General features: G+C 51.9%; 1 protein-coding gene across 6 annotated transcripts in view; it reads right to left on the bottom strand.

The window, feature by feature from the left end:
- Window positions 1-22,812, bottom strand: part of ARRB1 (arrestin beta 1) — a 70,840-nt gene that overhangs the window by 11,521 nt on the left and 36,507 nt on the right. For 4 of the 6 annotated variants that reach the window (XM_058687737.1, XM_058687739.1, XM_058687734.1 and 1 more), the window contains 6 exons: window positions 7,608-7,638; window positions 6,097-6,157; window positions 4,573-4,617; window positions 3,578-3,774; window positions 2,240-2,299; window positions 1,325-1,392 (listed from right to left, as the gene is read on the bottom strand). In XM_058687737.1, coding sequence (XP_058543720.1) covers window positions 1,325-1,392; window positions 2,240-2,299; window positions 3,578-3,774; window positions 4,573-4,617; window positions 6,097-6,157; window positions 7,608-7,638 — 462 coding nt within the window. Of the gene's footprint in view, window positions 1-1,324; window positions 1,393-2,239; window positions 2,300-3,577; window positions 3,775-4,572; window positions 4,618-6,096; window positions 6,158-7,607; window positions 7,639-10,583; window positions 10,923-21,588; window positions 21,610-22,812 lie in introns of those variants that run through there. The other 2 variants (XM_058687740.1, XM_058687735.1) reach the window with 2 other exon arrangements.

The raw sequence follows: 22,812 nt of genomic DNA, 5'->3' as shown, positions 1-22,812 counted from the left end.
CTGGAACTGGATAGCCAGGGTTGAGGTCTTAGCTCTCCCTTTATTAGCTGTATGACCTTGAGAAAATTAACCTCTGGGTCTCAGCTTCCTCATCTGGAAAATGGTAATAATAGCCACACCCACCTCACAGGGTTGCTGTGAGGATTAAATTAGTTCATACACGTTCATCACTCTGAATAGTGTCTGGCCCTTAATTGGCCCTTGATAAATGACAGTTGCTATATCATTAGTAATAGCAGTTAGTAGTAGTATGGACATAAAATGTCCCATTGGTGGTGGGGTGAGGGTGGTGGCCTTCAGTGTTGTTCCTCTTCCTTGGTCTGGTGAGGCCCCTTCAAAAACCCACAACCTCCTTTCTTTCCCCTGGTCTCGGGTCTTAAGAAGAAAAGGAAGACAGAAGCCAGGGAGAAGGGTCCCATCTCCCCAAACTCAGGAGTTTCCCAGGCTGAAGATAGAGATGCCTGCAATACACCCTTCGGCCACCAGATGGCAAACTCAGCCCATGCCCGAGGAAGCTGCAGCCCCTCCCTCAGCCAGCCTCCGGGAGGAATTGTGCCTGGGGAGGCAGAGCACATCAGAGTTGGGGGCTGAGACCAGCCTCACCAGGAGGCTGGGCAGGGCCTGCCTGGAGGAGGAGCAGGCATGACAGCAGGGCTGGGCAGTCCGGCTCAGAAGTCAGGGCCAGCTGTTTCCGCCTGCCAGCCTAGACTGTCTGCCCAGGGCTGTGCCTGGCTGGGAGAGCACTACCTTCTCTGACACGTGGGCTGACCCTCACTTTCCCCGGGGGGGGGGGGGGGGGGGCTTCACTTACTCCACTTCCCTCCCTTGCTTAGAAGCCTCCACTGACCCCACATCCCCCTATCCCCCCACCCACCCCAACCACCACCTGCTGATGGCCTCCCAGGAGGAGAACTGGGAAGTGGGGGCGGGGGGGGGGGTTCCAGGGTGGCTGGGAAAAATCTCGTCCACTGTTAAAAACAATCTGAATCTTGTGTTTCTTTCCAAAACAAAATAAAAAGCCATGCAGTCTGGCGGGGCAAGACTAGAGGCAGGGAGGAAGATGGAGGAGGCAGGTACAGTGGTGTAAAGGAAAAAATGATGAGGCCTGAGCCAGGGCTACTGAGCCACCTCCCCCAGGAAACCCTCCATGACTTGCCGGCCTTCCAGAGTGCCCTTCTCAGAGTTCCTGAGGCTGGAATGTGTGGCCCCTCCTCTTACACTTCCAGGTATTGTTACTTATCTCTTCTTCAGACTTTGCTGCTCCTGTCTCCCTCCCTCTGCCAGCAGGCAGCCCACACCCGGGAGGAAGCTGTGCCCTTCTCACCGCTTGTGGATCTTCTCCTCCAGGTTCTCAGCACAGAAGGCTTTGACTTCATAGTCCACACCACAGGCCTGAGGGGAAGGGGCTGCTGACCACAGGGCCTTGGAGCGGGCAGGGTCCCGACAGCACAGCCATCCCACCCTCTCGTTTTACAAACAAGGACGCTGGATGGGAACACATGACTCCCACAGCCCGGCCACCCCTCAGCCTGACTCAGGGGCCCTGTGCTCAGCCCCAGTGCTGTGCCGCCTCCATCTGCGGCGGCCTCCCCCATCTGACCTTCCCGCAGAGCTCTCCCAGCTCCCCCGACACTGGACATCCCAAACTGCCCTCACTGGGCTCCACTCTCCAGACACCTGCCTGGTCTGGGCGGCTGTCCTCACCAAGGCAGCCACCCGGCAATAACAGCGGGTGCCTCAGCCCCCCTGTTTGGGGAGCACGTACTGTGTGCAGACCCTACAGTGCTTCAGTGTCTCGCTCCACCCTCCCAACCCCATGAGGGGGTGCATCCTATTGTCTCCATTTTGCAGATGAGGAAACTGGGGCTCAGAGATCTGGGGCCTGTGACACTGGAGGTGTCCCTTCTCTCTGAGCCCCAGTTCCCCCACTTGTGAAGCCACCACGAAGGCACCTCCCCCATGTGAGGTTGTGAGGCCGGGTGGTAGTCCGGAGAATATTTTGGTTCTGCTACAGCCAACAAGCCCGGGACAGACTGCACGTAACTGAACGTGGGGGTGGGGATGACACAGTATCAGCCACCCTGTATGAAGGGGCTGCTTATCTGAGGTGGTATTGAGGTGGCCTAGACACGAGGAGGCTTCCACACAGAGGGTTCCAGCACCTAGCAGAGAGAAAGCCAGGGCCCTGGGGATACAAACGTCCTACACCCAGAGAAATGCTCCGAGAGAGGTGACCCACCTTCCCTGTGTCTTCAGGCCCCGGCTGCAATGTCACAGAGCATGGGAGGTTCGGAGGGATCTGTTAAGGGAACAGACGAGCATAGGTCTCCTGTCACATTCACCACTGACCTCCCCATGTCACCCACCCATCACCCCCATGCACATTCAGCAGATCGGGGGGCCCTAGCAACAGGCCATGTCTCTTCCATCAGACTCGGGGCTCCAGAGGACAGACCATGTCTCCCCCATCAGACCATGACAAGGATGCCCCACATGGGGCCAGAGGCCCCTCCAGTAAAGCCAAGGATTTCAGGGTCTTTCTTTACCTAGAGGGTTTCACCTAGACTGTAATAGGTAGAATAATACCCACCCCCCTCCAAAGATGTCCACATCCTAATCCCTAAAACCTGTGACTGTGCTACCTTACATGGCAAAAGGGACTTTACAAATATGGTTACGTTAAGGATCTTGAGATGGGGAGAGCATCGGGGATTATCCAGGTGTGTCCGATATGGTCACAAGGGACCTTGGCGGGGGAAGCAGGAAGCAAGAGAGCCAGTGTCAGAGTGTCGGGCTGTGAGAAAGACTGGCCGGTTCCTGGTGGCTTTGAAGACAGGGGGGCGGGCTTTGAGCCCGGGAACGTGAGTGGTCTGCAGAAGCTGGAAAAGGCAAGGCCTAGAGCCCCCAAAAGAACGCAGCCCTGCTGACACCTTGATGTCAGCCCAGTGAGACCCATTTTTGATCTCTAACCTCCCAAACTGTAAGACGATAACTTGTGTTTTAATTCCGTGTTTAATTCCCACCAGGTTGGCGGTGGTTTGTCACACGGCTACGGGAAACCAATACATCTACCATGGAGAGGATGACTGTTTCCTCTCTCCTGCTCTAACCTCCCAGCAAGCCAGGGGATTTCACTGAATCACAGAATCGGAGTCTGAGAAACAGGAGATTTGAAAATCCAGCATCTGGGAGTCTTCCCATTCAGCAAAGTGGCAGAGCAGGGAAATCACTATGTGCCACCCCTGGTTTGTGAGCCGGGCTGAAGCCAGGCCATGTGGGCAGCTGGTCTGAGGGAGGAGACAGTCTTTGTAATAACTCAGGGGCGAGAAAGGGCTCCTTCTTTCTCTACAGTCTCTCCCCACCCCACTCTCTCCCGCCAATGACCTGGACACAGGAGGGTCCAAGGAGTAGCCCAGAGGTAAGGTGCCGCCCCTGGTGGTGGCCAGAGAAGAGACACTTACCAGGTAGTGTAAGTGACAGTGCCCCAGGTCCCAATGTGCACTGAGAAACTGAGTGCCATGGAGCTGCCGCCCCAGCTGCCCCCATGTGCCTGCCCAGAGGGCTGGCGGTCCCTAACCTCAAAGGTGAAAGGGTAGGCGTGCTCGCCCAGCTTCTTGATGAGGCGCTCCTGCAGCCGTGTCAGGGGCTTCTTGTCCTCAGGGGCCGGCGGGAAGGACTGCACGTTGGCCACAAACAGGTCCTTGCGAAAGGTCAGGCCCAGGACATCCAGGTCCTCCCGGCCATAGCGGAAGGCGCAGGTCAGTGTCACATAGACTGTGGGAGCAGGGGGCACTGAGGACGGGCCCAGGAGGGCAGCAAGCAAGCCCCCAGAGCACCAGCTGAGCCCTGGGATCGGCCCAGCTGGAGCTCATAGGTCTGTCCCGAAGCTCCTGTGGGGAGGGCTGTGCTGCCCTTGGGATGGGGGTACTGGGTACCTGGGAAAGCCATTCGGGTCTGGCCCCTGGGAGGAGGTGGGGGCTGACTGCTGGACCAGCTCTGTCTTTCCCCACCCCCCACTCTGGCCAGCGGAAGTGAGGAGGAGCACAGGAGACTGACAGGGTTGGTGAGGGCTGGCACAGGCTGGCAGGACTGGGAGGGTGGGGCCGATGAAGGGACTGGCTGGAGAGAGCAGAGGGAGGGGGAAACAAGGGCTGGGTGGTATCTGGAAGGCACGGGGTCTTGTCCCAGCCCAACCCCCACCCAGTGTCTCCCTTGGACAAACCCTTCACCTCCCTGGGATTCCATTTTCTCTCCTGTAATGAGACCCTAACTCCTGCCCTGTTGGGCAGCCCCAGCCTTGCAGCAGTCATGATATACTGACGTTGAGAGTGCTCAGGGCACTGAAAAGGTTCTCCCAAAATGGGCCTAAGTGGGCCGCCCCAGGCCAGAGGAGGCCAGGGCACCTGCTCTGATGCTTGTTGGAGCTGTAAAGGGAAGAGCCAGGGGGGCTGGGGAGGGAAGGGCCGTAAAATTAGTTGATGTCCTGCCCGGGACTCAGGGAAGCCCTGGGCTAGAAGTCGGCGGGGAACAGGAGGCCCCTTGACGGGCTGGAGGTGGGGACCACCACCTCACCTCTCCTCTCCTTGAGATACTCAGGATCCACCAGGACCACACCATCTGGAAGAAGGACACAGAGTGAGCACACCCTCCCAACTTGACCTCTCACATTCCTGAGCCCCAAAGACCACGCCAAACCCAAACCCAACCTTCTGTCTGCTGGGAATCATGAGAGAAATGGGGAGGCCTGCACCTAGGGGACAGCACTACCATGTCCCAACCCCTGCCCTCAGGCCGGCCTTACAGATCCAGTTGGTAGCCTGGGGCACGTTACCTCTCTGCTTCTTCTCTGTTAATAAGGATGACGATGTGGGTCCGAAACCCCTACGATCAGGTATACTTCAGAATTGAGAGGTTCTGAACTGTGGAAAGGCCCCATGGTACACCTTCCATATGTTCTGTAATACCCTCTGCAGGATCTGGGGCCCCATGATCAAATCCCTTAACACCTCAGCAGGGAAACATGGATATCTTCATCAAGAGGCTAAAGTGTAAAGAGCTCCCTATGGGTTCAGGTCAGGTTTTGCGTCTAAGTGAATCCCACGTCAAACGTATGAGCAAGTTTAGACTTCCAGAGTTTCTTGGACTTGGGATTTGCAGATCGGGACTTGTGATCCTGTAGGACCAAACTCACAGGGCTCCTGCGAAGACTAAGTGAGTTGATATGTTTAAAGGGTTAGTTGGTGCCTGGCTCATGCGCTACCACGGAAAATGTCCCATGGCCTGGCCCTGACCCAGTAGAGTCCAGCTGGACACAAAGGACATTTTCTCTGCACAGAACCCCAGGAAGCCAGAAACTCTGGCTCAGGGGTCACCTCCTTGCCTGGCATTCCTGGTCACGTCTGGTCAAACTTTACTCAACCATACGCATACCCACTGAGCAAGAAAATTCTCTCTCCCCAACTCTGGCCCACTGCCACCCTCCCCCGACGCTGCCTTACAGCAATCTCTCTGGGAATCTCAGAGGCCACATCTGGAAGTCAGTGCCAGAGGGCTCCTGGTCCTATCCTGGTCCTGGGCAGGTCCAAGGGATACCTGGCCAGGGGATGCCCACCCCATTCCAGAACCTGCTGGGCATCTCCCCTCCTTTTACTATGGGTATTCCCTCTGTGCCTGAGCACCAGGGACTCCGTAAACAAATCAGTGGAGAGGGCACTCCCCCAACCAGAGGTATCAGTCAGGGAAGGCTTCTTGGGGGAGGGAAGTGGGAGCCAGGACTTAAAGGTGTCTGGCGTGTAAGAAGCCTTATACTGAGTGGCGGCTGCTATCGTCATCGTCAGGCCACCCTCCCTGCTTCTCCCCTCAACCCGCCCACACTTTCCCCTCACATGGTCCTCACTGAAGGGAACGGGGCTGCTCGGTAAATGTGGTCAATGTTTGCCAACTGACACAGGAAACCGCTTACACCCTGTTCTTGAAACCAGGCCCTTCTGGAGACCTGAGAGCTATTCCTAGGTGGCTCTAACAAACCCTCTTTAGAAGTGGCCGGATCGGCCCCACCTTCCCCCGCCTTCCTCCCTGGCCTCTGCAGGGACTCACCGACAGGGTCCACGAGGTCGATGTGGTCCACAAAGTCCCGCTTTCCCAGATACACAGTGAGCTGGGGAAGATAAGCACAGGGGGTGTCAGCAGCTGTGGGCCTGGGGGACACATCCCTGAAAAGCCACTGGCCCTTGCTCTGGAGGAGAACCTGGGAGCTGCCTGTGAAACACCTACACCCATCCATCCTTAACACACATTAAAGTCCTAACTGGACTTGGACCCGAGCTCCTGCCCTAATATCAACAAACCCTTGTACAATTTTGAAAGTACCTGCTTATCCTAAACCCCAATGAAGAAGTTATCAGTGTTCCTGGTTTATAGATGAGAACACTGAGGACGGCACACCAGACGCACCAGCCCCCTTGATGGTCTGTGGCCTGCAACCTCGCAAGCTCCAGGCCCTTCTCCTCTCCTTAGGCCAGACCAGTCATCCTAAAATGCAAATCTAATGATGCCACTCCCGTCTGAAAACCCTCTAATGGCTCCCAGGGCCCAGAGGTAAGATGACAAATGGATTTCATTCTAAATGCCAACTCTGATAGATGGGGGCTGCCTGGGGCTCTGGGTGGAGAAGGACTCCAAGGCGGAATCCTGGCTCAGCAGGAAAGGGTGAGCAGTGACTGGCGATGTCTGCTGTGGGCACGAAGGGAGACAAGGGAACACGCGTGGTACTATCTGCCAGCCCAGGAGTCCGGGCTCCTGAGCCCTACAACCTGTCCCACCTTGGCTCCCGCTCCCCCTGCCTCCCTCCTGGCACTCAGATTCAATTGCTGTTCATTCCCCCACACTCCCTGTGAATTATGTTCATGGCTACAATGCCCTTTTTCACCCTGTCTTGCCTGGAAGACAAGGCATCCCTTTTAGAGAAGCCATCCCTGACTGCCCAGGCTGGGTCCCGTAGCCCCTGGGCATCACTTTATCCCACACCTGCCATTTCCTATTGAAATGACCGGTTTCTGTGCCTGCCTCCCCCATCTGACTGTGAGTGGCACGGGGTGTGCCTTATTTGTCTTGGAACACCCTAGCCCAGTCCCCGCCGGCTTGGCCTGCACCAGACAAGGAATGATGTCAGTAATATCTACTTGCTGAACCGAAAGGAAAGCAGGATGGAGCCTGCGGCCTGTGGGAAGAAAGAAAGCAGGACAGACCCTGGGAGCTGCCCTGGATAACTAGGTGATGGCAGGGTTCAGTAGAGAGGCTGCAGGCACCTCTCACACCAGGGGAATCAGTGCCCCCGAGGCCCTTGACGCTTAGTCTAATTATCACACTCACACTGAAGTCTATGATAGGCTGTATCTCAAACCAGAGCAGTGGCTCCCTAAAGTCCGGGGGAGTTGAACTACCCCCCGCAGACAGAAAAGTTTCCCGAAAGGCCCCTCTCCCTGAGGTGGATAGCTCCTAAGGACAGACAGGGGAGTGTGGGGTCCTGCATGGGCAACACAAGTGGCCAAGGCAGGACAAACATTTGGGGCCAGGGAGGAGCTGGGGTGCGGTTGTTACAGACTCACCTTTCCATTTGGGCTGGCCTTCTTGAACACCCTGCGGACAGAAAGCAAGAGAAAGCCAGGATTAGCGCATCCCACCAGGGGAAGGCTCCTGCGGGCCATCCCTGGGCAGGACAGAGGGCAAGGGCCTGGAGGGCTTTCCAGGCACCATCCAAGCCTTGAAAGCCAGAACAGCGTCTGGCATAATCAGATCCCAGCACCTCCGGCGCCCACCCAAACCTCCCTTATTGCCGTCACAGCTTTTGTGGGATCTGGCCATGGCCCCTCGGCCTCCTCCGCACGCAGCAGGCTGAGGGAGTCTCTAAAGATATGTCATAGAATACCACTCATTTGCTCAAAGTCCTCCCAGCTCAGGCAGCGGAAAAGCTTCTGTGTGTGGTGTCCCCTGCCTCCTTTACCCTTGGGCTCACCTCCCACTCTCCCTCACCCCTCCATTCACACTGCCTCCAACACACCAGGGTGGGACCTGCCTCAGGGCCTTTGCTCTGGCAGTCCACTCCCCCGGGCATGGTCCCCACAACAGATCTGCTTGCCAGCCCCATGCCTTTCTGTGACGTGGCTTCACTGTGGCCTCCCCTCTCACCATCTCTCCTCCTCTGGCTCTATTTTCTTTCCCACAGCACTCACCACTGGCCAACCTACTACACGAGCGACTTGCTAATTTACGCTTGTCTGCACTGCTAACATGTCAGGTCCACGAGGCAGAGGTCTGGGGTCTTTCTTCTCCACTGAAATATCCTGACCTGAGCATCTAGAACAGCGTCCCTGGTAGGTGTTTAATAAATCTGTGTTCATGCATGGCAGGTAGCAAGCAGTCAACAAATATTAATAGAGTGAGTAAATGAATGAATGAGTGAAGGAATCAAATGAAAAACTGAGGCCCAGGAAAGGTAGGAGATGTTCCCATGGCCACACAGCAGAGCACTGGATGTGCATCAGGCAGACCCGCGGCCCCCAACCCTTGCAAAGTGCTTGCTGGGCCTTCTAGAGCACACTATGGTCCCCATCAGCGCCCCCACCCCATCCTCTCTCCCCGCTGGGCCTGGGAGCTTGAGACCCCCTCACCTAGCCCCCATCATCTAGCCCCAGAATTGCTCACAACACTGTTGGGAGGAGAGAAAAAAAATGAAAGAGGCAGAGCCTCAGAGACTAGAGAAGGTGTTGGGGGAGGGAGCAGGGAGGGAGGGGAGAAGGGAGAGGAGGGGAGAGGGATGCTGTCCTGCAGGCATGAAAATAACAGATGGAACGAGAGATGAAAAAACAAACAAACGAACACAAAGAGAAACTCACAAACAGAGCAATGGAGTGGAGGGACGGAGCAGGCCCACAAGAGGCCCAGAAGGATCCACACAACCCACATGGGTCCCCAGGGGCAGGGGGCGCAGCAGGTATCCAGGGCAAGGCAGGGTGAGGCCCACAGTGCCACAGTGACAGTTGCTCCTCCCAGGGGGGTGTCAGGGGGTGGCCCCGTGCTGCCTCCACAGCATCCCCTCCAACTTCTGGGGCTCAAGGGACCACAGACAGGTCTGAGCCTGGCTTGTAAGGAGGGCCTGGTGCATCTCTCCCCCACCTCCCCTGGTTCTGGGCTTTTCTCCTCCTTATAAATATTTAGCAGTGTTTGGAGTGTGAAAATGCCACAGTCAGCTGGGGTGTAATAGTTGCTAAAGTGAGAAACAATACAGATCACATGGTTTGAACCAGCAGCTCCTAAGTGGACCTGCGGAGGAGACCAGAGAAGGGCCACAGGGACCCCTCAACTGCTTTCAGAAACCTCAGTCTAACTCAAGAGCCTGGGGTCTGACAGAAAGGAGAGATCACAAATGCCTGAGTTATAACTGAATCAGGGAAATAACTGAGTCAGGGCAGGCCATTCTAGTGATCCTTGAGAGGGCCAAGGGGCACCCTCACCACGGGAGGGGGCTGAGGGCCAGCCTGGGAGGAGTGACAGTCAAGAAGGGAGGGACAGAAAGAGAAAGGGCAGTAAGACAGAACTAGCATTTGTTGAGTGCCTACTTGTTTCTTACAACACACTCTGAAATGGGCATTATAACTCCCACTTTACTGATAAGGAACTTGAGGTTCAGAGACATCTGATCATTTGTCCAGGAACACACAGCAAGCAAGAGGCTAGTCAGGATTCAGACCCGATTCCGTCTGCGTCTAGAGGCTGGGCCCTTTATAGCCAACACTGCTGCTTTCCTAAAGCAAGTGTTTTTCATCAGCTTTGGGGAAAAGCAGAAAAGAGGAGAAATGAGAACTGGGGAGGGGAGGGGGAAGAGATGAAAGGGTGAGTAAGGATCAAGAAGGAGAACGAGGGCAACAAGGGCAGGAAACATGGCCAGTGGTGGGGAATGTCCCGATAACTCAATCAGTCCCTGGGGCCACCTGCTCAGGAAGCTGGGACTCTGACGGTTTCTTCAAACAACAACAGCAGCTTCCCATACCCTGAGCACCTGTTCCGCCCTAGTCATGCCTCTGAGTATTTTTCCCAGAACACTGCTGACCGCTCAACAATCCCATTTCAGAGATGAGGAAATTCAGGCTCTGAGAGGTGAACTCTGTCTCCAAAATCCACATCCTTTCCACTCTGCTGCCCAGCCAAGCCCTCCGTGAAACAACCCACCGGCTTCCTGACCCCACCCCGGGGCGGGGAGGGGGGTGCTTCCAGTTCACCGGGCCCTGCCCTTGTGCAGCACCATATGGATGGCTTCTGCTGGTCTACTGCGAAGCGCAAGCACAAAATGTGCAAGACGGTGGTCGAAACCAAACTTCCGGATTGTGGAATGGCTGGCTCTGCCTCACCCCTGAGACCCATCCATGCCCCACCAGCCTGATTCTCAGAGTCAAAGCCGGGTCTCCTAAGAGAAATACCAGTGGTGTCCTCGCTAATTAAAGCTCACTGGAGACAAAGAACAGAAACCCAACAAGGGTGGCTGGAGGAAAGGAGGAGGGAGTATGAGAAGGAGACAAAAATCTCACGGGAAAGATGCGCAGGCAGAACGCAGGAGTGCTGGAGTCAGGAACGGGGAAGCCATCAGCCCTCGAGGCGGTTGCTCTCTCTCCACCTCTCCCCCTGGGGCTGCATGTTCTCACGCTGCTCTCCGCTAGGCTGCTCCATGGTCTCTGGGGACCAACTCTCTCTGCTTACTCAGGGCTTTTCTGCTCCTCCATCATTTTGGCTTGCATGTGGCTCTCACTCCGACCCTGTTTCTACTCTGCCTCTCGCTCAGCTTCTCACTGTTAACTGGCTGAATGGCCCAATTCCAAATTCCCAGGAAAGGAATCTGATTGATCAGCTTGGGTCAGGTGCCCCATGCCCGGACCAATCAGCTCTGTCTAGGGTGTGTCATGTGTTCCACGAGGCTTGAGCAGAGGAGGGCTTATAGAGCGGGGTTTAGGAATCGGGGGTCATAACCCATTAGCTGATAATGAAATCAACTTAAAGAGTTGCCACCAGCACTTACAGAATAGAAGATAAAAGCATGAGACACAGATAACAAGGGTGTAGTAGATATTACTATATTTGCCAATATTCCATTTCCCTCTAAGGCTGGGCAAATTTCTCCAGCCCTGTGAAATTAGACATGTCCATGTGGCTTGCTCTGGTCAATGAGATAGGACTAGAAGTGCCCCCATGTCACTTCCGGGCAGAAGCATTTAAGGGCTAGTGCGTGTATTCATTTTCTGTGGAGCCTGTAACAAGTGGCCACAAATTTAGTGGCTTAAAACAACATATACTTAGCTTACAGCTTTGTAGTTCAGAGGTTCAAAATGTACCCCACTGGGTTAAAATCAAGATGTTGGCTGGGCCACATTCTTTTCCGGAGACTCCAGGGCTGAATCTCTTTCCTCACCCTTTCCAGCCTCTGGAGACCACCCACATTTGTCTCACGGCCTCTTCCTCCGTCTTCAAGGCCAACAGCAGCAGGTTGCGTTCTTATTATATTGCCTCATTCTGACCTCTTCTGCCCCCCTTCTTCTATTTTTAAAGACCTTTATGAGTACATTTGACTCCCTAATTTGAGGTGAACTGGTTTAGCAACCTTAATTCCATCTGCACGCGTAATTTGCCTTTTGCCAGGATTTATAACATGTTCAAAGGTGTCAAGCATTAGTATGTAGACATATTGGGGGAGCCATTTCTTTTGCCTACCCTGCCCTCCTTCCACTGCCGCTGAAACCAGCAACGAGTGGATTCTGTCAACTGAATACCAGGGCTCTCCTGCTACATGATAGGTGTGTAACAGGACAGAAAAAGAAAGCTCTCGCACCGCGAAATGGGTGCTGTTTGTTACTGCACTTCTCTGGGCTGATACAAAAAGTATTATTTAGTGAAACTTTCATTTTAGGTCAGCTGAGTTACAATGTTAGATGAATTTTCATGTTGCAAATGTTTTAATGTTTTAATCCACTGTTCTAGAGAAACACGTCTAAAATGAACATGTTCTGGGGCGCCTGGGTGGCGCAGTCGGTTAAGCGTCCGACTTCAGCCAGGTCACGATCTCACGGTCCGTGAGTTCGAGCCCCGCGTCAGGCTCTGGGCTGATGGCTCGGAGCCTGGAGCCTGTTTCCGATTCTGTGTCTCCCTCTCTCTCTGCCCCTCCCCCCTTCATGCTCTGTCTCTCTCTGTCCCAAAAATAAATAAAAAACTTTGAGAAAAAAAAAATAAATAAAATGAACATGTTCTATCAATGCCTGTGTAGTTGGTTGGATCCTGTTTCCTGATTTAATTCCCTCAGGCTGGTGCTACCACGCAGGGAGGCAGGTCAGCTCTCCAGTAACCAGCACGTTGGCTTTTCCAATGAGTCCCACTCCCTACCTGCAGCATGGGATACTTGCTGATCAATTTTAATATTCTGCTGCCCTTCTGGGAGCCACCTGTCCTCCCAGTGTCCGTCTGTGCCTGCGCCATGAAGGTACCAGAACAAAGTACTTTCCATGACAGGTTACCCAAAAACCAACAGGTTTTGGTACAGCCAAACAATGGAATATTACATAGCACTGAAATTATTCTTGCATCTTTTGTAACACAGGGAAGTGCCTATGATAGAATATTAAGCAGAATAAGTCAGGATTCAAAACAATATATCTGGCATGAGCTCAACCCTATACTCAACAAATACCAAAAGAAACAATGGGAAGACTTAATGTTAAGGTGGCAATACTTCCAAAATTGATCCACAGATTTAGTGCAATCCCTATTAAAATCTCAGCCGGACTTTTTTTTTTTTTTTTTTTTCCAGAAATGAACAGGCTGGCCCTAAAATTCATATGGAAATGCAAAGGCCCAGGATAGCCAAAACAATCTTGAAAAAACAAAATAGAATAAAGTCAGAGGACTCACACTCCCAACTTCAAAAGTCACTACAAAGCTACAGTAATCAAAAGTGTGTGATGTTGGCATAACGATAGACACATAAATCAATGGAACAGAATTGAAAGTCTAGAAATAAACCCATATATTTATGGTCAATTGATTTTTGACACAGGAGCCAAGACGAGTCAATGGGGGAAAAAAACGCAAAGCAGTCTTTCAACAAATGATGCAGGGACAACTATATATCCACATGAAAGAATAAAATAAAGTTAGACCCCCCCCCACCTCACACCATATATAAAAATGAACTCAAAATGGATCAAAGCCCTTAATGTAACAGTTATAACTATGCAACTCTTAGAAGAAAACTTAAGTGTAAATCAACATGGCCTTGGATCAAGCAATGATAACCTTAGATATGACACCAAAAGCACAGGCAACTTACAAAAAAGAGATAAACTTGCTTTTATTGAAACTAAAACCTTCTAAGCTTCAAAGGTCACTATCAAGAAAGTGAAAAGACAGCGCCTAGAATAGACAAGATATTCTCAAATCATGTATCTGATAAGGGTTTAGTATGCAGGATATATAAAAACCGTATTATAATTCAACAATAAACAGGCAAACAATCCAATTAAAAATGGGCAGGGGCATCCGGGTGGCTCAGTCGGTTAAGTGACCGGCTCAGGTCATGATCTCACAATTCGTGAGTTTGAGCCCCACCTCGGGCTCTGAATCAAAAGTACAGAGCCTGCATTGGATCCTCTGTCTCCCTCTCTCTCTACCCCTACCCAGCTCTCACTCTCTCCCACTCTCTCGCTCTCTCTCAAAAATAAACAAACATTTATTTTTTTAAATTTAAAAAAAAATGGGCAATGGATTGGAATAGACCTTTTTCCAAAGAGGATATAACAAGTGGCCAATAAGCACATGCAAAGATGTTCAACATTATTAGTCATCGGAGAAATGCAAATCAAAGTCACTTCACACCCACTATGATACCTACAATCCAAAAGAAGACAGTAACAGTGTTATCAAGGATGTGGAGAAATTGAAACCCTCCTCATGCATGGTTGGTGGTAATGCAACCCGGTGGGATCACTTTGGAAAACAGTTTGGCAGTTTCTCCGAAAGTGAAACACAGTTACCATATGACCCAGCAATTCTATCCCTAGGTACATACCTGAAAGAATTGAAAATAGATGCCCACACAAAAACTAGTGCAGAAATGTTCGTAGCACACACTGTTCATAACAGTCATAAAGGGTGAGGAAGAAAATCAAATGTCCAGCAATTGATGAATGTATTTTTAATGTGGTATATCCACACAAAGAAATATTATTTAGCTATAAAAGGAGATAGCATACAGATTCCTGCTACAACATGGACAAACCTTAAAAACATGTCACATGAAAGAAGTCAGACACAAAAGACCACCTATTTGTGTGGTTCCATTGACAGGAAATGTCCAGAACAGACAAGCACATAGAGACAGAAAGCAGATCAGTGGTTGCCGGGGTTGGTGTGAGGGGGAAATGAGGAGTGGCGGCTAATGGGTATGGGGTTTCTCTTTGGGGTGATGAAAATGTCCTGAAATTAGGGGCACCTGGGTGGCTCAGCCAGATAAGCATCTAACTCTTGATTTTGGCTCAGGTCATGATCTCATGGTGTGAAGTGGCCAAGCCCCAAGTCACTGGCTCTGGGCCGATAGCGTGGAGCCTGCTTGGGACTCTCTCTCATTCCCTCTCGGCTCCTCCCCTGCACATGCATGTGTGTGCTTGCTCTTGCTGTCTCTCTCTCTCTCTTTCTCGCCCAAAATAGACATTTTTTTAAATGTCCTGGAATTAGACAGTTGTTCAATCTTGTGAATATACTAAAAACCACACCACTACATTTTATACAAAAATTCGGAATATAATGGTATATAAATTAATTTTATGTCAATTAAAAAATAATACTAAAGGGGCGCCTGGGTGGCGCAGTCGGTTAAGCGTCCGACTTCAGCCAGGTCACGATCTCACGGTCCGTGAGTTCGAGCCCCGCGTCAGGCTCTGGGCCGATGGCTCGGAGCCTGGAGCCTGTTTCCGATTCTGTGTCTCCCTCTCTCTCTGCCCCTCCCCCGTTCATGCTTTGTCTCTCTCTGTCCCAAAAATAAAAAAAAAAAAAAAAAAAAAAAAATACTAAAACAAACCCCTGAAAATAAATGAAAAGAAAGGAAATGTGCCTAAATATTAACGGGGGTTGAAGGAGACTCCCTCCACCCACCAACCCACTCCTTGATACATCTTATTTTCCTATGTTGTATAATAAGTATAAATTACTTTGCAAAGACGCCAGGTTTTCCCTAACAAGATATGTCTCAGGTCTTGGTGAAAGGAGAGGCTGGAAAAAAAAAAAAAAAACATTGCTAGTAAAGTAGAGAAATATGGATCCTATTACTCTGAATCCTTTGATGTTAGAGTCTCTCCTTCTGCAATTTTACAATCCAGAGTCCATAAATCTGTGATATGATCCCTCCCAGGCCTGCTGTGCTGTCTTCTGCTCAGCTATTTCTTTCTCCAGGAAGCCTTCCCTGACTCCAAGTCCCACACCCAGTGGGGAGTCACAGCATCTCCCACACTTTGTGATGGTTTGTTTGCTCACTTTCTGCTTCACTTAACATGAATGAGAGCACAGATCTCATTTGTGTTATTGACACTGGATCCCCAGGGCACAGCATGGTTCTTGGAGCACAGTAGGGGCTCTGTAAATAAATATGGGTTGAATGTTGCTGAATGAACAAATGCTCTAAGAGAACACTGTCAACAGTGAGGATGGAGAAGGTTTAAAAAGATGGTGGTTGGTGATGATCCTTTGCTCTAGGTGAGCAGACCCTAGAGATTTCTTCTTCTGTCTATACTTCTCTTTGGCTGTCAGGATCAATGGGCACCAGGCTTAGAAAATGCTTCACAGGGGCAGTGTCCCAGCCCGTCAGGCTGAGTCAGGAATACAACCGATGTATCTAAAATGGGCCCCTGCTCAGCTTTGATAAAGTTCTCCCACTTACCACTCACCTACCCACATTCACACTGCCCCTACTACTGCCAGGCTCTGGGGGCACTAAGGTGAACAATTCATCGTCCCTGCTGATGAATGACCCTGGTATACAGCCCAGTTAGAGAAAGCCACCAAGCACGATGACCACGGTGTACTAAGCTCTCCTTAGGAGTCAGGTACAGTGCTAAGCAACTCACACGCTTTGAGATATTATGTTATTCCATTTAAATATTCCCATTTTTTAGACCTAAGACTCCAATAAATAACTTATCCAAAGTCATGAAGTCAGTGTCAGAAAATACACATAGGAGAGAAAGCCCATGAATGAGCCGCCTATGGGAAATCATTTAAACGAAACGCGTCTTACTCAACAGCGGGAACCTCCTCCTGGAGAGACTATTCGCGAGTGTGCATTCACGACCAGTGAACTGAGGAAGCGCTGGGAACAGTTCATTCCTTTATGAGCATCGGAAAGTTCGTGGTGGGGAAAAATGCTATGAATACAGTGAATGTGGGAAGACCTTCAAATATTACTCAGTCTTCAGTCAACATCAGAAAACTCACACAGGAGAGAAACCAGGTGCCAGTTGCTGCTCTAAGTAAGTGTGTCATAAAGATGAACTCATTTGTTCCTCCAACAACCTTAAGAGGAGGTGCGACTACATCCCCGTTTCAGCAATGGGGAAACCGAGGCACAGAGAGAGAGTCAAATTTTCCCAAGGTCACACAGCCAGTAAGGGGCAGGGCTAGACACTGGAGCCGAGGCGGTCTGGCTCTAGAGACCACACTTCTAACCATTCACACAATAATAGTACCTTGTAAGTGGGATTGTGTGGTTCTGTCTGGCAAGGCAGGAAGGTCTTCAAGGGAGGAGGCAGCAATGAGAAAGGCCTTGAAGAACATTCAGGGATGAAGAGGTGGCTGAGTCCACGGGGTGCTTGGGAGACAGCAGGCAGCCTGGTGTGGCTGAAGTGTGTCCCGTGCGCCTGGGATGAGCACCAGGGAGGAGGATGGGCCAGAGAAGGGTCCATTCCCCGCCCAGATACTCACGGAGCACTTCTACGCGCCAGGCCCTGGGCTAGGTGTGAAGGGTCTTGACAATGCCAAGCTAAGGGACTTGGACCATAACCAGAAGGCAACAGGGAGCCATGGGCATTTGGGGGAGGGAGAATGACTGGCCAGGGCTGTATTTTGGACGAAGACGTGCCCTAACCCCATAAGTTTCCTCCACCTCTGCCCCAATAGCAATCATGACTCAGTTGGGTAGGGTGGGGACCACACAAGGGGGCATTCCTTCTGCCCTACATTTTGACCCACTTTTTGGGTGTGAGAGCAGTCATCAGGGAGCAGGGAGGCGTGAGGAGCAGGTGGCTATGGCAGCAAAGAGGTTTCTAGGGCCCTTATCACACACTCCCTGGTAGCAGAGTTATTTGTGTACGAGCTTGTCTGCTCTGCCAGAATTGAAAAGCCCTCCCTGTGTCAGAACATTGCCTGCCTGTTTACCCACCATTAGTGCACCTGCTTGTCAGGACAGCCCGGAAGGGGGAAGGAGACAGGAAGACAGGAAATGTCACCCTCATTTCACAGATTTGGAGAGCCTGAGGGAGCACGCTACAGGCTGCTCCATTTGCCAAATGGAGAAATCACACCCCAAGGGAGGGAAGAGTCTTGTGCCGGGGCCCGGAGTGCAGAGTCACAGGGAGGAGAGAGCCCCCGGTTGTCGGTGCTCCTGTTGTACTGCAGCTCAAAACCGAGCACGGCTCCTTTGGGCTTCTGCATGGCTCTCTGGGCACAGGGTGGCATGCCTGGCAGGGCTGAGAGGCGAGGGGTGGTGGACGGGGGCCCTGACCAAGTCAAGCTCCCAGGCTCTGGGCTTCACATTGGCTTCTGGGCACACAGCAATTCTTCCAGTCCCCTGTCTGCATTCACGTGTTCACTTTTCCGGCCATGATCCATACTCGTGGAGATTTCCAGGGGGTGCAGGGTGAGGAAGGAGGAGAGCCACCAGGTGGCCGTGAACTGAGGGGAGAATTTCTTAACGGAGGAGCATGGCCCATTTGCTGGTAACCTAAGAAGCTGGAGACCTGAAAGTCAAGGGCTAATAAAAATTTCAATGAGTGGGCTGGCAGCTGGACCCCAAAGAGCCCGCAGACAGCACCTGAACATTCTCCAGTCTTCTCTAAGGTTGAGAGAGGGAAGGGAGGGCTGCTGGCGCAGGAAACAGTGCAGACCCTAAAAGCAAGCAGACCCTGCCTGAGTCCTGTGTGACCTCAGGCCAGTTTAATACCTCTCTGAGGCATACTTTCCCTCATCTGGAATATTGGGGTGATATCTACCTCACAGGTTGAAGGCACATAGAAAGACTTGGTACACAGTAGGGAATTGATCAAATGAAGCCAACATCATTGGTAATATGATTATTGTTACCACCTTTCCACTGGCCAACACTGTGCCTTGCTTTTGGTGCCCAGGGGATGGTTCCTGCCTAAATGTCCCTCAAGTGAGAAGGCCTTGGGGTGGGAAGAGATGGTTATGTTACCCTTGCTGGAGACAGGGAAGTTTTTTGTCTTCCTCCCAGTCTCAGATGGAAAACAATAGTTTATAATATAATGTTCTCTTCCCAGTTTAGACCCTCACATTTCAGATACCTCTGGGGACATGCCCTATTTCTTCTTTCTATAGAAGCTTCTCCTTTGGTTCTCCCAACGGCAATCCTTTCTTCCCTATGTCACCTCATCCAAGAAGCCTTCCCTGACTGCTTCAGTCAGTGCCTTTGTCCTGGGTCCTCTCATCTCCAGAGGGGCTTTGCTTGCGCCTCTCCCCTCCCTCCTTCCCTTCTCTCCTCTTTCTATCCATCTTTCTGACTTCCCTCCTTTCTTTTCTCCCTTTTATCTTCCAGTCTCTGGGCCTGGCACTGTTCTTATCTCCTGCAGGTACAGGCCCCTGCACCCTGTCCTCAGGGCACCTACACTCTGGAGCAGGGAGGCAGACGTTCCATAAATACACAGACCCTCCCTCAGAAGCACGGCGGGCGGGTGGGATGAGACGATGGACGATGTCTAGCTTGGTTCCAGGCATAAGACAGCCACCCACACACATTACCGCCCCTCTCCTCTTCTCCTCTCTCCAGCACCCGTGTCCCCTCAGCATCCACATGGGCCTGCGCCTCTCCTCGCCTCAGTGACAGTCACGGAATGCTGACAAAATGCAGAGAGCAGAAACCTCTTCCTTCAGTCATTCATTTTCCTTGGTACATAGTCAGTGTTAAGTAAATATTTTGAATGAATGAATCGAGGAGAGCCAAACCCTGAGCTTGAAGCTGGGGAAAAATAGGACTTGGGCCAAGTGGCCAGTCAGAGGTGGGCAGCCTGGCCTGCAGGATGGGACGCGCCGCATGGGCCTCAGCAGGAGCCCGGGCCACACAGGTTGGCCCCAGACACAGGGGGTCAGATTGTCCCAGCGGAAGACTTCATTTAAAGTTTCATTTGTCTGGGTTTGGTGTTTTGTTTTGCCAGTCTGAACATACAGACTTCCAGGGTTATAGAATAACATATGAAAATGAGTTATTAATTCAGAAGCATTACTTTTTTCCTCCTCTTACGTTTCATTAAACATCAGAACAGATCACCATGGCAACGCCTCACCCACTCTGTCGACCACTTTGGGGGCGGGTCAAAGGCTGAGAGCCCTCTGGGGTCTGGGGCTCTGTTCAGACCGTAAGCTATGGCCTAAGGTGGCGGCTCTTTTCTGAGAAAGAATTCTAGGGGGAAAAGCCCATGCCCTACATTTAGCCAGACATAGTGTCCTTGATGTGCTGGAGGGGGCTCCTATAGGCTCATAAGAGCCTACTGCCGTGTTTGTAGATTTTGTGAGCTGGTGGTTAAACACAGCCATTGCCAAGGCTCGCCACTGAGGGTGAATGTGCCCTGTGGGGGACAACTTGAAATGTCTGGAGACATTTTGGGTGGTCACAACTTGGAGGAGGGGTGCTACTGGCATCCAGTGGGTGGAGGTCAGGGACGCTGCCTGCACAATGCACAGGTCACCCCCCTTCCCATCTCCAACAAGGAATCGGCAGCCCAAATGTTTGTGGTACTGATGGTGAGAAATCCAGATCTAAGCTTATGGTTAAAAAAAATGATATGAAAAACAAAGGGAAGACATAATCAAAGCTTACCACTTGCTACTATTTCACTAAATTTCCCTACGATGCTCTTGAGGCTATTGATGCCCACTAGATCCGTATGGTGGGACTAAAGTATAATGGTGCCCTACCGTGCATCTCTTCCCAAGTCCGTGTTCGATGACACCACTTTAATAGTGTGAAATCCTTGGTGGGAGAATTTACACCACAGAAATTGGCAATTACTACACCATCCCCACCCCCACCCCCTGTTTTTTTCCTGAACAGCCACTTGTTACCAGTACGCCACTGGGCAGAGCCCTAAACAGAGAAGGGAATTCACAAGCCTGGTAAATGCCTCTAAGTTTCCAACCCAGGTAGATGGCTCAGTACCAGCCTGCTATACACGGTGTGGAACAAGGATCTAACGTGGTGACACGCACAAAGTACACATCTCATACACGGACACACACCATGCACATCGTACACACACGCACAGACACACACACTCCACACATATCCAGAGATACCACACACACACCGCACATCCTCCACATTATACCTACAGACGTCACACACACCACACGCGTAGAAAACACACACACATCACACTCACCTACACCGCACACACATACCATACCTGCTTTACACCTCAGGCGCCCATGTACCCCACAGACACTTATACACACTGCAGACAGATCACTCACACAAATATAAGCACAATGTGCAACTGAAACACACAACTCACGCACAACACCCCCCCCCCATGCCAAACACACACCACAGAAATACACATGTAAGTAGCCTTCTAGCTAGCAGAGAACTTATAGAATGAGAACAGTAAAAGAATGCCAACCTGACTGACCACAGTCTTCGATGTCTCAGTACCTTCACCTTTACTCCCTCCTCAGCCTCTGTGGCCCTCCCTCCCCCACACACCACCTCCCTACCAGCCTGCTAAGGTGAATGGCTCAACCCCCCCCCCACCCCAGGAATACCATCCAGTGGTCCTGTCTCGGTGCCCATTCCTCTTGGCCTCTGGAACCCCGGCTGAGTGGTTCCCTACCCCTGCTCTGTGCCCAGCTCTCTGTCAGCTGAGCCCAGCTGGCTGTGGCCTCCAGGGTCTGGCCTCCACCCCTTCCCAGAGCTCATGACAAGCAGTCCCTGGGTGACTCCACCCACTCAGTCACTTGGCTGCTACTAGATGCTGGTTAAGTCCAAACCTCTACCTCCAGCCAGACCCTCTCTGCCCCCACACCCGCCAGCCTTGTGACATCTCTACTCAGATGTCCCCCAACTCCTCAGACAAGTCCCAAACAGACTTTCCGTCTGTCCACACCTGTTCCTTGCCTAGGTTCTCTGCCCCTGCCCACCGCAAAGATCAGAGGTGCTCAATGCACATCTCATGAATAAAGGAAAAAATTATGTAAATCCTACAAAGAGACAAAAAAAAAAAAAAAAAACCCAAAACACCCAAACTTCCCTGTGAGGCAGAGAGGAAGTCTTACCCCATTTTACAGATGAGAGTCCTGAGTTTTGGCGAAGTTAAGGGACTGGCCCAGAAGCTGCAGCCAAGGAGGGTGGGGTGGGGGTGGGGGTGGGCACAGACAGGTAAGGCTGTGTTAGACCCAGAGCAGGGGGCTGCAGGCAGCAGCAGCCAGGCCAGGGCAGGCCCTTCAGGATCAGCTCTTGCCGGCCCCGAGTGAGGGGGTTAGTTACAAAGAAAAGGAAAAGGCGTTCCTGATACGCGTCCTGTTTCCTCTCCTCCTCTGGGCTTCTCAGGCCTTGGAGGGCGGATGTCTCTGGGCTGGCAACACTCAGACTGTGCACAGTCAGAGGGTGAGGGTCTCCCTGGGACCCTTCCCCCCCACACCAAGCAGTCAGGCCTGCATGAAGACAGGGGCTCTCTGGAGTGACCTCTCAAGTGTCCCTTCCCAGCCTGGAAGAGCCTCAACCCTCTATCTCCAGTGGAGTCTCATCATAGCCAGGCACCTCCTGTCCCTAAGACTGTCCCATAAAGGCACCTCCACTGGGAAGCCTTCCATGTCACCCTCACTTGCTATGGAGTCCTTCTATAATCCCCCTTCTCCCCTTCCTCCCTGCCCCACGGCAGTTGAGCCCATTACTCTGCCCAGCTTTCTGTGGCTGGTGCCTGTAGATCTGGGCTCCCCATAAATCAGGCAGAGGGTGGGAAGCAGGGAGGAGAGAGACAAAGGCAGAGGCCATAAAATGGGGCTTCTTGAGTGAAAGGACAAGATGAGCCTATCCCATCAGACAGAGGCCTTCCTGAGGGCAGAGGGCAGATCTCCTCTATCAGATAAAGATTTCCCTTAGGGAAATGGCTATGACTTTCCATCACAGGAGTTCCTGGAGGACAAAGATCATGCCTCTTTCCTTAAACATGGAGCTGCCAGAGGATAAGAGGGCTAGTTCCCTCCATTTTAAATATGGAGCCCCAAGAAATAGAAGCCACATTCCCCCCATCCGACAGGAGTCTCTTTCCAGGGGGATGGGGCCATGCCTCCTCCATTAGACTAGGAGCTCTTAGAGGGCACACTCCCACCTGCTGCCCCCACAACAGCCCTCAGAACAGACTTTAGCTCAGTCTAAGACACAGAGAAGGGCTTCCCTCTGGGGCAGAACTGGGGGGAGTCTTGCCCAATCCTCCCTTGCACAGGGTCCCATGCCAAGTTCCCATTCATGCCCTCAACTGAACCAAAGCTGCCTTGCCA

The sequence above is a fragment of the Neofelis nebulosa genome, chromosome 10, assembly GCF_028018385.1.
Source record: "Neofelis nebulosa isolate mNeoNeb1 chromosome 10, mNeoNeb1.pri, whole genome shotgun sequence".
In the NCBI taxonomy this organism is placed as follows: Eukaryota; Metazoa; Chordata; class Mammalia; order Carnivora; family Felidae; genus Neofelis; species Neofelis nebulosa.
The sequence above is the reverse complement of the archived record's forward strand: the minus strand, read 5'-3'. Positions and strand labels throughout refer to the sequence as shown.